At 47.4% G+C, this 13631-nt stretch overlaps 1 protein-coding gene across 1 annotated transcript in view; it reads left to right on the top strand.

Moving 5' to 3' along the window:
• Positions 1 to 6411, top strand: part of TNR (tenascin R) — an 89110-nt gene extending 82699 nt beyond the window's left edge. The window contains exons 19-21 of the mRNA XM_065936101.1: positions 654 to 815; positions 5181 to 5344; positions 6292 to 6411. Of these exons, the coding sequence (XP_065792173.1) occupies positions 654 to 815; positions 5181 to 5344; positions 6292 to 6411 (446 nt within the window). The remainder of the gene's footprint in view (positions 1 to 653; positions 816 to 5180; positions 5345 to 6291) is intronic.
• Positions 6412 to 13631: the final 7220 nt, after the last annotated feature.

Below are 13631 nucleotides of genomic sequence, written 5' to 3'. Positions count from 1 at the left end.
TCTGAGTTCCCTTGATCAGTACTCCTACCTCCTGCTTCCTATCACTCACACCAAAGGAGTCACACCCCAATGATGCTGCTCATCATTTTCAACCCACACTGTGGTTTGGAATGGGAGGTGATAGGGGGACTAGGCCAGGAATCCTATGGCTCTGGGCTTGTTGGTTACTGGGTCAACACTTGATGGCAGGACCCCTGAGCTGACCTGCAGTGGGAATTCACCAGCAAAACTACGTGGCTTTTGTACAGGAGGAAATTCAGAGGCTGGTAAGGTCTGAATGGTCTTCCCTGGTGGCTCAATGGTAAGGAATCCGCCTGCCAGTGCAGGAGACGCAGGTTCAGTCTTGGGGTTGGGAAGATCCCCTGGAGTAGGAAATGGCAACCCATTCCAGTATTCTTGCCTGGGAAATCCCATGGACAGAGGAGCCTGGTGGGCTACAGTCCCTGGGGTCACAGAGTCAGACACGACCTAGCAACTCAACAGCAACAACAAGGGTCTGTTTGAGAACCACCTGCAAAGGGCTAAAAGCGAAAGCAATCCCAGTATTCCTCCTTTTTCCCAGAACATCTGTTTTGAGGCCACAGTCACCTTCTGCCACCCATGTCCAAAGCCACTGCAGCCAGGCTCACTGCGTTCTTGGCTCTTCTCCACAGGGCTGGACAATATACACAGGATCACGTCCCAGGGCCGCTACGAGCTGCGCGTGGACATGCGTGACGGGCAGGAAGCCGCCTTCGCCTCCTACGACAGGTTCTCTGTTGAGGACAGCAGAAGCCTGTACAAACTCCGCCTGGGAGGTTACAACGGCACCGCAGGTACCCCGGCCCCCAAGCAGCGCCCAAGGGTAGTGGGCGTGCAGTAGGGCCCCACGCTCGAGGCCTGAGCTGCTCTGGGCAGTCATAGCAGCGCCCAAAGAGCTGGTGAAGTCCCTGCTGGCTGAGGAGGAGGGTGGCGGGCTGGAAGCACTGGCTCTGGTCCAGGCTGCCCCCCACCTGGATTGAAACCATCCCCTGGAGGAGGGGATGATAACACACTCCAGTATTCATGCCTGGAGAACCCCATGGACAGAGGAACCTGGCGGGTTCCAGTCCATAAGGTGGCTAAGAGTCAGACACGACTGAAGGGACTTCGAATGCACGCAAGCTCCTCATCACTCAGGTGACCTGCAATCAATTTCTCAAGCACTTCAGTTTCCTCATCTGGAAAATCTTAATAATGATGCCTGCCCTAGTTCACAGAGCGGACAGAAAAAATAATGTGATAAGTAGAGTGAAAGTGCTTTTTGAAGTTAAAAAAAAACTACCATGTGAGGGTGAAGGATTATTTTTCTTGTCTAGATTAGTCAATATGGGCTCTCATCCCATGAAAGCATAATCATCTATTGTCTGGATAGAAATCTCCCCTGCAATGACAGCTAGGAAAATCATCTTCGAACTAATGAAAATAAGACAGATGCCCCATTCTGAGCTGTCCCCTCCTCTATCAGCAGTCTTCATCACACCTCCATCAGGGAACAGACAACAGTGCTACATGTCCCCCCACGGGCCACATGTCTTTTCAGTCCTCCACAAGAACCCATACATGGGAACGTTTTCTGTAGATTTTATGACACTTTCACTAAGTACAACAACCACCTCTATAAGCTCTGTTGCATTAAGAGTTTTATCAGGACATCTTATCCCAATCTGATTCTTAGGCTCTGCCAATCTATTTCCTAGGTTCCCTTCTAGTACATATCCTAAGACCTGTTTTGCCACATATTCCACTATTTGGTACATGGAGTTATTGGTCTTTTCATTAACTCCAATTATATGGCTAAATGCTACGGTATAAATTTAGCAACATTTTTAAGACTCTTAGAATTAAGAAGATCATCAAAGTGCTGCCTCTCCCACGACTGCATCTGCTCAGTCATTTCTCTGCTCAGCCAGGTGTCGTTACTCCAAAGAGAAGACATGCTTCCCCCTGTTGTTTTTCACATGAGAGATCATTCCCCAGGGCAGTCAGACCTGCCCAAAGTGCCCCAATAAAAGATCCAATTTTCCCACACTTTGGATGTAAAATAGTCATTTGAAATGAAGTATATGACACAAAATGTTGGACCAAATCATTTCAGAAATAACCTGATACCAACCACTCCCCAAGATTAGAATCGTGCCTGCAGAAATCCGTTCTTACTTCTCCCACAGAAAGACAAGCAAGCCCTCCCACTTCCTCACATGGCTGATCCCCCTGCCTCCTCCTCAGCGGCCCCAGACTGTGCTCCTACCTGTCGGACTTGGGCCCCCCTTCTGCAGTCTCTGTGCAGCTCTGTCTCACTGCTGGACCCCATGGAGGTCGCAGCTGGTGGACTGCCCTACTGTCACATTTCAGAGGCAAGTCCCACCAACAGTTTGGCCAGTCATCAAAAATGAATTGCGATCTGACCTCTTAGGTCAAATATTCAGTTCATCTTCTTCAAACGATGAGAAGAGAGGCTTATGTAGGCCCCTTCTCTGAACAACTTCACACAATGGTGGTTCTTTCCAGACTGGAAGGTCTCCAGGGAGGAGGCGCCATCCTCTCTCTGGCATTTACTATTGCCCAAGTCCCCCGGCCTTTATCTTGCATGTTGCTCATCTTTATTGGCCCCACTAGAACAGTGGCCTCTGTGGCCTTCAATGCCAAGTTCAGTCCCTTCTCCCATCTCCATTGTTCTCAAGTCTGCAAAAATCCAAGTCTCTAACCAGGACTCTTAATTGAATTGGAGCTGAACATTACAAGTCAAATTATGGCTAAAAGGTTGTTGAGCAACCTCTAAAAGTTCATCATGCGAATTGTGAGGACTCATAAGGAGCATAAGGCATGACCTCTGCAAGAACTAAACTTCCATCTGAAAAAGAAACAGTTTGGAAGCAACTCACCACAAAATGAATGGTACTCACTTCCAGTTTAACCTGCATTCAGAGAAGGGGGGTCTGGGAAGTTGAAGAAGGCTTCATGAAAGCAGCAGCATTTGGCTGGGATCCCAAGGGGAAGGCAAACATTCCAGGGAAAGAAAATCCTGGGGGAGAAGTCACAGAAGAAGCAGTTAGTGTGGAGGGAGTGCACGTGCAGAGGACCTGGCTGCCCAGGACAAGGTGTGAGTTCAGAAAGAATAGAAAGGAACCAGGTGGAGTAAGGTGGAGTCAGACCCTGAAGGGCCTTAAAGCCAAGGGGACAGAGGAGTCTATCTTAATACGGTGGGCAGTGGGGAGCTGTGGTGGGTCCTGAGTGACACAGTGGACGTGGAGTTTTAGGAAGATCCATAAATAGGATAAAGTAAACCTGAGTGAAGAACAGAGACCAGCTGGAGCTGCTGCATTAATTCTGGTAGGAGATCACAGGAGCCTTGACTGCTCTTAGGAGTTAAGGGAAAAATATAAATCTGACAGCAGTTTGAGAGAGAAAAACCAAGACTTAGATGATGGACTGAACGTATGAGGTGGATTTATGAAGCAGAAATGGGAAGGAGGCCAGATCTGGGGAGGAGACCAAGACCAACATCAGGATCATATCTGAGACAGCAGCAGGCAACATCCAAAGTGGAAGCAGGAGAGAATAGTTCCCAGGGAGTGAGGAGGGAATAGTTCCCAGGGAGGGCAGCTTCTAGGTTAGAGAGATAAGCAGGAGATGAGAAGATAGAAACGTGGGTAGACACAACATAGTCAGGGGACTGATGGTAAAGAAAGAGTCTCCAGAAAGTAGGATTAAGTCAGGATTTTTTTAAGACACAGGGATTGAGTATGAGTTAGAGTGAGAAGAGATGAAAATGCTAAAATATCCATATATATCTATCTCTATCTGTATCTATATGAAAAAAGGAAAAGTAAGAACTCTTTTCTGCTTTCTCCAGGACCTGGAAGAGATGGGAAAGAATGAGTTGCAGGTTGGTGGGATCATCCTGAGTGGAGACAAAGCCTGGTTTGTTTAGAGACTGAGAGAAGGAGATAAAAAGGATGGGATAGAAATAATGACATATGTACTTAGGGACAAAGCTGGCCTGAATGGACCAGGCTTCCCTATAAAAGAAAGACCATCCTCCTAAGAATTAAATTGTGACCAGAAGCACTTGGAGGCATTGAGTGGCCACTGTGAGTGTGGACTCAGGAAGCCACAGGATCAGAACCATGAGTTCCCCTGGCTTAAAGTGACCTTGGATGCATCTACGACAACAGTCATTCAATAGCATGAACCCCTTCACAACATCTCTAACCACAAATTCTGCCAGAGGTTTGGCCAATAGTTATAAATTAATTACGGTCTGATACCTCACTTCAAACACTCAGTTCATATGAGTGGCCTGCACAACATCCCAACAAGAAAATCTCCAGCTTCTAAAAATAGAGATCTCCCCATATTTCCAAGTAGTCTATCCCATTTATCAACAGCGCTAATATTTAGGTGATTCCTCCTCACACATTGAGCCAAAATACGCCAGTTCACAGTCTCTGCCTACTGATCCTCATACTTCTCCAAAGAGTGTCTGTTCGGTGGAGTTCTGTTTGTTTACTAAATAACCCATCAAATATTTGGAGTTGGTGATCTAGAACCTTGTCTCCCCTTGCAAGTCTGCTTTTCCCCAAGATACAGCCCTGGTTTTCCCAATCACTTCTCCTCTAATATGGTTAGGATTTTCTTATCATCTTGCTTCCTACGGACAGAAACTCCAGTTAGCTAATGCCCCTCTTCACATGTGGACCCTAGTTCTGAACAAGGGGATGCTGGATGTGACCAAGGCCTGATGAGCCATGGGGAAAGCCAGACTGCATGGTGGTTACCCAGATTAGCCAGGGCGGTATGAGTCATCACTGTCTCCTCTGAGACACAAGGAGCCATTCATGCCTGTGTCCCAGTGCTGGCCTGGCGGAAACAGTCAGGAATGAATGGTGAGGTAGAGCTGAGTGGACAGAGTTCTGAGCAGAAGGTCAGGGGAATGAGGAACTGAGTTGGAGAGAGCAGCACAGAGGTAGTGGACCCCAGGCGTTCGTGGAGAAAGAGCTCAGCATAGCCAGGCTGAAGCCGAATAGACACAGAGAGGTAAGCGGAAGGTCTCTTAGGCAGAAGCCAGGTGTGTTGGGCCTGGGTCAAATGTCCAGAACGTCATGACAAAAGAATGACAGATTGGACAGCTTCAAGCATGTGGTTTTTTTTTTTCCCAGGGGACTCTCTCAGCTACCATCAGGGCCGCCCGTTCTCCACGGAGGACAGAGACAATGACGTAGCAGTCACCAACTGTGCCCTGTCGTACAAGGGGGCCTGGTGGTATAAGAACTGCCACCGGACCAACCTCAACGGGAAATACGGCGAGTCCAGACACAGTCAGGTGGGTGAGGCTGCCGCTGCACGGATGAGCCTGCAGCCCACGTGCCTTAGCGTCACGTTCGAAGTGCACGGGCGGGCCTTGCATTTCCCTTTAAAAAAGATACCTTCAGAGTGTTGAGAACGGACTATTATAAAGAGGAAAATAATGCAGACACTGAGATAAGAGCAGGGCAGAGTCCAAGCCAGAGGAAGAAAAGGGGAACACACCTGGACTCGGGAGCTAGAACTCACCCAGAGAAACCTTGGCGAAAAGTCAAGTCCCATTTCATTTCCTCCTCTAGGATATCCCGTGAAGAGCTTCTCAAGTTCAGGGACTGCTTCACAGGCCCAGCTTCATCCAAAGAAGTATCCTAGAAAGGGAGAGAGCAGGAATAGCAGTGTCAATGAGACCATGTCTCCCCACTGGAGATCACATACCCATCGGCTGGGCTGGGCGGTAGGGTGGCCAACTGGGACCTCTCCAGTTTTAGCACAGGAAAGGCCAGAAGCCAGGGGCACCCCTTAGTCCTGGGCAAACCAAGGTGGCTGGTTACCTGATAGATGGAAACCACTTATCGCTCCCATCAGGAGTGGGCCATCAAAAACAGTTATGCTCTTCAGAACGCTTCTATACTGTTGGGAATCTGAAATTCAAATTTACTGGTGCATGCAAATCCTGAAAGCCCAAACCAGAAAGCCAGTGATAAGGAAAGACCAGCTACACATTCCTAATACAGGCCCAGACCACAAGCATGCCTAAAGAGAAAAGCTAGAAAAACAAAAATCTCTGGGTTTTTTTGCCCTTTTTGTAGGGGGAGGGAACTCAGCCACAAAGCTTCATGTTAATGGAAAAGGGCTAAATGTTATCTTGGATTCCCTGCTCTCAGCCAGCACCCTCTTTCTTTTCAGACTGGGAGTTCCCTTGAGTGGGGAAAGGTGATCTGACATGCTCATCTTTCTCCTTCCCAGGGGATCAACTGGTACCACTGGAAAGGCCATGAGTTCTCTATCCCCTTCGTGGAGATGAAGATGCGCCCATACAGCCACCGTCTCGTGGCAGGGAGGAAACGGCGGTCCTTGCAGTTCTAAGCAGTGGGCGGCTGCGAGTCAACTGACCTTTTCTGTCATTTGTTTGTACTTTACAATATGAAACAAGGGGTGGGGGACATAGTAATGTGCTTTGCAACATGTTAAGAGTGTTTGAAGGAAGCGGGCTGTAGCAGGAACCAGTTGAGAATCAGCAGCTCATGGTTTCTGCTGCCTCCGGGCCTGCCCCTCAGTCTCCATGCTCCCTCCTACCCAGCCATCCCTAACCATCCCCTCTTTTCCCACTAAGGAGGAACAGTGAGACGTTTTCTTAAAAGACCAACTCAAACCCAGATCGTGGAGTCAGATCGGTGACAGGCACGTGCCTTCTTTCCTGCCCTCCTTCTGAGATGCCCTTAACTTCCAGGAACCGAGCTCTGGTCACTGCCTTCGGTGGCTGGGTTCTCACACCAGCCCCAAGAAGAAGCCCCAGCAAGAGAGCTTTGCCAACAAGTCCCCTTAAAAGGAAACATTTTAACCTCACCCTGTCCCAACAACCCAAGTCCTTTGTAATGGGCCAAAGATTCTCATTGAACATTCTTAGTCTTACCAGCCAAGTGTCCTCTGTCACCTTTCAAGAGGAGGGGCCTATTTTCCAGCCAATCCATCCTTTGCCCACTTGCATCCTACCTTACGATCCCCTGTGGCCTCACAAGCCCAGCCACTGTTTTGGATTCTAGTTCCCAAGGTGTTGCTTACACCTGGCCTGGGCTACACGTAGCCGTGTGCCCGAGGATCATAAGTCCCTGCCCCCTCCCTCAGGTCAACTTTCTTTGAAGCTGGAAGGTGGAGAGAGTTATGGTTGATAGCACTTTGGGGTCAGGCACCGAGGAAAAGGCAGAAGAAACAGGTCTGGGTTCCGCTCGGAACCTGTCATTGAGATCACAGGTTCCATGGGGAACATAGATCCCACCTAGCTCCATTTTCTCTAATTCTGGTCCTATTTGTCATGGATTCTTTTTCCTGAATTGCAAACTAAAGCCTCAGTTCTGAGGCTCTCATTTCAGCCAAGCTCTCCTTAGGGCAAGCGGCTTAATAAGAGTCAGGAGAAGTTATATGACCAGCCAGCCATTCCCCTGACTGATAATCTCTGGGAAGAGGTGGAATTTCAGGGTTTGGGTTTCAGTTTTCTCCTCTTTCTTTCGGTTCAGTGAGAAACAGGAATGACCTCCTTAATGAGGTGAGCTCACAAGAAGCCTTTCTCCATCTTCTTTTATTATTCTGCCTTTGAGAGGAAAAATGAAAAGTGCCAGAGGAAATTACATCTAGAAATCCAAAGGTGAATAGGGGAGAAGTATGGGCCTACCTCCCATTTTATGAGACGTGCTCTCTTCACTAGCATGATTTGATTTTTACACCCAAGAGAGCTGGAGGCTCTAAAGCCATGACCCTTCAACTTCTCCAACCAAATGTCAGCTACAAGCATTCCTGTGGTGTCTGCCAAAATTCATGCCCAGTCTCCCCAGCCACTTGTTTCCTCCTCTCACTTTTTCCTTAAAGCCTCAGGTTTGGTTGTTTTGTAATATCCACCTTTAGTCAAACTGAGGCATCCTGGGCCTTTCCCAGCCAATCACTGGATGAGCCTGAGAGTTGGCAATTTTCTAATGGAAACATGCACAGTGTAACTGAGCTTTGTTAAGCAGGGAAGGACAGTCCCCCAGGCTGACAACCACGTTTCTGATGTAACGAGGATGGAGTCAATCGCCCCTTGCCCTCTCCCTTTAGTAGATCTTCAAGGTCTTGTTCACTGCCATGGGGTGGGTGTGACTGCCAGGCCAGTGGTGGAAATGGAGGTGACATTCCCATTTCTCAGTTCACCATGGGCTTCAAAAAACTAGGGGGAAGGAAGAAGAAACAGAAACAATCCTTTCAAGAAACCTGATAATTAAGATTTAGCTAGAGAGTGGGAGCCCGATGAACAGCAGGAAGCTTGTTGAATGCGGAACCTGGGGTCTCAGGGGTGGGCCCGGCTGTGTTTTGGTGCTATGACTTCAGGAAGATTGTTTCACCTCTTGGGGCTTCAGTTTCCTCATCTGGTTGGATGAGACCAGAACGGCTTCTAACTTCCCTTTCAGTTCTGATGGTCAGTAAGGCTAGTCTCTGATCTGAACATGGAAATTGGCATTGGTGAGCGAGCACAACTAAGTAATGAAAATTCACTAGAAGCCCTGCTTTATGAAAGAGACAGAGAGGAAAAGAAAATCTGATTCCGAAGTCATCAGTAAAACATATACACATGTGCATAGACACAGCCACACACACACATACACACGAAAACATTGCAGAAGAGATTGCCAAGGAAGTGGCTGGACTCATTTTGTCCATAAAAGCAGAACCCAGGGTCCCAGGTGATATGAGTACAGCCCACCTCATCGAGGGAACGGAGATGGGAAAGATGATGGGTCCTCATGTTGCCAATTCAGGTGAAAGCCAAGAAACATCAATGGGAACCAAAATCTGTCTCCTACTGGAACCATTTTACTCTATGGAACATTTTTATAAATAGTATCAGCAGCATTGCCTAGATTCCTGTTAAAGAATTTCAAAGCAAAGAAAGGAACTTCAAAGACTAGCTCACCTAACTTTCTATAAAAAGGATTTATAGATTCCTTTTATTAGGTAGAGTGATTTTCTCACAAGTTTTCACCATTTTTAAGAGACACTGTACCTCAGTATCTCCCCAAGGCCCATGATCAACTGGACTCAAAGCTTCACAACATGACTCATGGATTCCTGCTTATCCTGTTCCTCCAAGCACCTGTGCCCTTCCCGAAGATGGATCCAGGAAACAATAGTCACAAAGAGCTCACCCTCACACACCACAGTTTCCTTCAAGGGACTCAGAAGGAATAGCGGCGGACTCTGCTCAGAAGCAGTTTAATGGCAGACACATCAGGATATGTGCTTATAAAAAAGAAAAGAAAACACCCTACCAGTGACCTCAACAGGCTCATCACCTAGACCCAAGACCCAAACAGTTTCTTCTTCTTGCATCTCCCCATCAGATAATTTCAAACGCAGTAAACACTTTCTCCAGGTTTATTTCTGGAAGATGATGGAGCAGAGGTAGGGAAGAGACGACAAATTTATGGAAAACTCCTGCCGGCTTTTAGACTCCCTTGTGGCTCAGCTGCAATCCAGAAGACCTGGATTCGATCCCTGGGTTGGGAAGATCCCCTGGAAAAGGAAAAGGCTCCCCATTCCAGTATTCTGGCCTGGAGAATTCCATGGACTGTATAGTAAGTACTGCTGCTAAGTCACTTCAGTCGTGTCCAACTCTGTGCGACCCCATAGACGGCAGCCCACCAAGCTCCCCCGTCCCTGGGATTCTCCAGGCAAGAACACTAGAGTGGGTTTCCATTTCCTTCTCCAATGCATGAAAGTGAAAGTGAAGTCGTGTCTGACTCTTAGTGACCCCATGGACTGCAACCCACCAGGCTCCTCCATCCATGGGATTTTCCAGGCAAGAGTACATGGGGTCACAAAAAGTCAGACACTAGTGAGCGGCTTTCACTTTCAACTGGAGGAGGGAAACTTGCTAAGCATGACCACAAGGTGGCGCTGACATCTCCCAGTCACCTTCTGATGATGGGGTTGAGGACACAGTGCCTCCAGGTTTTCAGAACTCATACTAGACCAGGACCCAGGAAAACTAGCTGACTGATCTGTAAAGGAAACAACAAAAATGGTAGCAAGAAAATGCAGAGCAAAATTCCAGAAATAGCTTAATCCACCCTACCCTTCATCTACCAGATCCCCACTCCACTACTCATGGAGTATGTAAGATACCCAACAGCTATGCCCTCCCACCTGGGAAGCCACCAGCTCTCTGCACAGTGAAGCTGTTATTTCAAAGACAAATGTGAAGAACCAAGGTTGCCAATGAGTTCAGTTCCAAACCAAGCAATCTTTAATCACATTTATACTTTCAAAATCCAGTCCCAGAACCGAGCCATAGATTAAGGGACAACAGGTCATTATGGAATCTTCTCAAAGAGTCCTTTTAAAAGCATCATTTGAGAGAGGGTTTATGACTTCCTCTTTGTCCTCTCTTCTGGAGGATAAATGGGATCTGTGAGAACAGTGGGTACAACAAGCTGAGGGGGTTGAAATAGACTAGCTAGTGGCCTGGATTTGCAAATACTCCTGGGGCATGCAAACATTTTTCTTTTTTTACCCTCCACTCAGAATTTCAGGAAAGGTGGAACCACTTACTCAGGATATGTGCTTTTCTATGGTTTGCTTTCTTATCACCAGACTCCTATTCAATCTAATTCCTTACTTCCATTTCTTTCCCTCCAAAGGGGACGCTAGGGCATCCCAAGTGGCTCAGTGGTAAGGAATCTGCCTGCTAGTGAAGGAGACTTAGGTTTGATCCCTGGGTTGGGAAGATTCACTGGAGGAGGAAATGGCAACCCACTCCAGTATTCTTGCCTGGGAAATTCCATGGACAGAGGAGCCTAGTGGGCTTCTGGGAAGAGCCAACTCATTGGAAAAGACCCTGATGATGGGAAAGATTGAGGGCAGGAGGAGATGGGGGTGACAGAAGATGAGCTGGTTGGATGGCATCATTGACTCAATGGACATGAGTCTGAGCAAACTCTGGGAGATAGTGAAGGACAGGGAAGCCTGGCGTGCTGCAGTCCATGGGGTTGCAAAGAGTCAGACACGACTGAGTGACTGAACAACAACAAAAGGGGGAACTATATTTGCACCTCAGTGTCCATTCTTAAAACTTTGATCAGGAAGCTCAGAAAGAGTCACACTTCAGTTTCAATAATCCCAAGAGGGTGGGGTAATCTGCTTTCACTTGTCTCAAACTTGCCACAGCTTCAAGAAGGGCCTTGGGACCCCAGAGGCCTGTAGAGAGTCTGGGAAGTTTAGGAGTCTTGCTTCTTGCACAAATCTCCAGATACCAAGAGCTGCTGATTCAGCCTCCCTGGGTGGTATGTTTTCCTCCCAGTAACAATGACCGAGAGGTTCTTTGCTCTCAGGACGAGACATGGGGCTAGCTGCTACACTGTACCTGTAGCCTCTCTCTGGTTCTGCCTCAGGGTTCCTTGGCCAAGACCCTGAAGATCCTTGACTAAATGCACCCTAAACCTTTGTTGCTTCTACCACCCAACCCCACACAGATAGGACAAAGTTTTCCTCAGCAATTCTGGAGCATTCTGTCACTACCAGACCAAATGAGCACCCACAGGCTAAAGGAAAACTCCTAAAAACAAATAAGGAAAAAACTCCAGGAAAATGGGTGTGTTGGTGTAGGTCCAATATGAAAGAATGGCTCAGGTTCATCCTAATGGTATCCGGGCTGGATTTACTTAGATCCATTCTGGGCTTGTCAAGCTTTGAGAAACAGCTGGGAAGGAAAAAATTAAATGCAAAACACAAAATAACATAAAAAAGAAGCTGATGGGTCACTGGAGACTATAAGCAAGCTCTCTTGCTTATAGTGGCCCAACAGTAAAAATAGCAAACAAACAAACAAAATAGAGACCAGGCGTGAGGAGCCCTGGAAAAGGGACCAGCATTAGTCTCTGAGTTCTGGCCCCCCACCAGAGCTCCTGTTCACCCACTTCACACGAGGGGGAGCGAAATCACCAGAGGTCTTCACATCACAGAAATGAGAAGCAAAGGGGCCTCCTTTGCTTGCTCCACCTGTCTGCCTGGACCTCGCTTTTTCTTCACAGCAGCTACAAACCCGTTGTGCCATCTCCAGCATTTCTGATTAATTTTTCAAGGTCACCCCTTGCCTGAAGCATGACTTCATTGCACCTGCAGCACTTCATTGTCCAAATGTCCTTGGCAAACCTCGCCGTCTTTGGACAGAGTTGCACTTCCTCCCTACCGGAAATTCTCCCTCCTTCCCCAAGCTTAATAAGGCTGTGGCAGAGAATCCAAAGAACACAGCTCCTGTTTCTCAGAAAAACCCCTGTCTGCTGTTAACTCCCTAAAACAGCTCCTCATTGTCAGTGGTGAGGCTGGGCTGGTGCTAAATTTCCAGTTCATTTAACCCTTCTGGTCTTACGGGTTCCACTCTCCCAGGTACTCACATTGGCTCATTGGCATCAGGAGTTCATGGGAAGCAGTGCAGACATCCCAGGAGGCCTGGAACACCGAAGCCTTGAGAGAGGGTTTGGGTCCAGATGCATGGCCAGGAGGCAAATGCATGGATGATCACACTGTTTTCTATTGTTTTCTTCCCATCACTGGTTTGGCAGCCCCCAGGAAGACCTTGTGTTTTTCAGTAATGTGCTCAACACAGCTTTCAAACAGCAAGTGTTGGGAACCTTCAGAGCTGGAAGGGCCTCTGAAGCTCATCTAATCCATCCCTCTCATTTCATTCTCCAGGAAACTGAAGCCCAGAGAGGTTAGCAACTCGCCCAAGTTCACACAGCTAATTAGAAACAGAGGTGAGATTAGATCTGGAATAGGCTCTTAAACTTTTCTCTCCCCAAATGAAGACTAAGAGAAATGGTATTGATTATACACCTTTTATTTTCCAGACACTGTGTTAGAAGCTTGACATCTATTACTTTGTTAAATCTTCACCACAACTTGACCCAAGTTTAATCATCTTACAGATGAGTGAATAGAAGAACAGGAAGATTAAGTAACACACCCAAAGTCACACAGCTGCTAGGTAGAACCATAACGGGAAGCTCTCTGTCTAATTCTAAAGTCCATGCTTTTGCTGCTTCATGAGGCTGCTGCCCTTTTATATTTATTTAGCCAAGTGGCCACCATCTTGGATTTGCTAATATCCTCACAAAGGGGCCACTTCCTCTCTCCTCTCTGTCTTTTAAGAAAAGGGAATTCTTGCATTGTTTTTGCCACATACTCCACGGGACCTTCAACCTCACCATCAGAAGTAAGAAACATCCTGGCAACTTTTTCCTTTTCCTTTTTTTTTTTTTTAAATTTGGGAAATGAAGGAGAGGGTCACAGTGGATTGGGAGGAGAAGATAAGGACCAGAACACAAACACTATTTCCCCCACCCCACTCCTTGGAGAATATGAAACCTCTGTCTCAGCCAACATTAGAAGAGTAGGCAATTCCAGGGTCATTCTTCTCAAACTGAGGCAGGAGACATGGCCAGGATTGAGAAGGGGGATACCCCAGAATAAGTACTGCACGTGCTCCTAGAGTGTCAGTTTTACTCTTGAATTTGGGAGAGGAAGGATTATATTATTCATGTATTCAAACCAATGCAGTTGGT

This window comes from Muntiacus reevesi, chromosome 5 (genome assembly GCF_963930625.1).
Source record: "Muntiacus reevesi chromosome 5, mMunRee1.1, whole genome shotgun sequence".
Classification (NCBI taxonomy): Eukaryota; Metazoa; Chordata; class Mammalia; order Artiodactyla; family Cervidae; genus Muntiacus; species Muntiacus reevesi.
The sequence above is the reverse complement of the archived record's forward strand: the minus strand, read 5'-3'. Positions and strand labels throughout refer to the sequence as shown.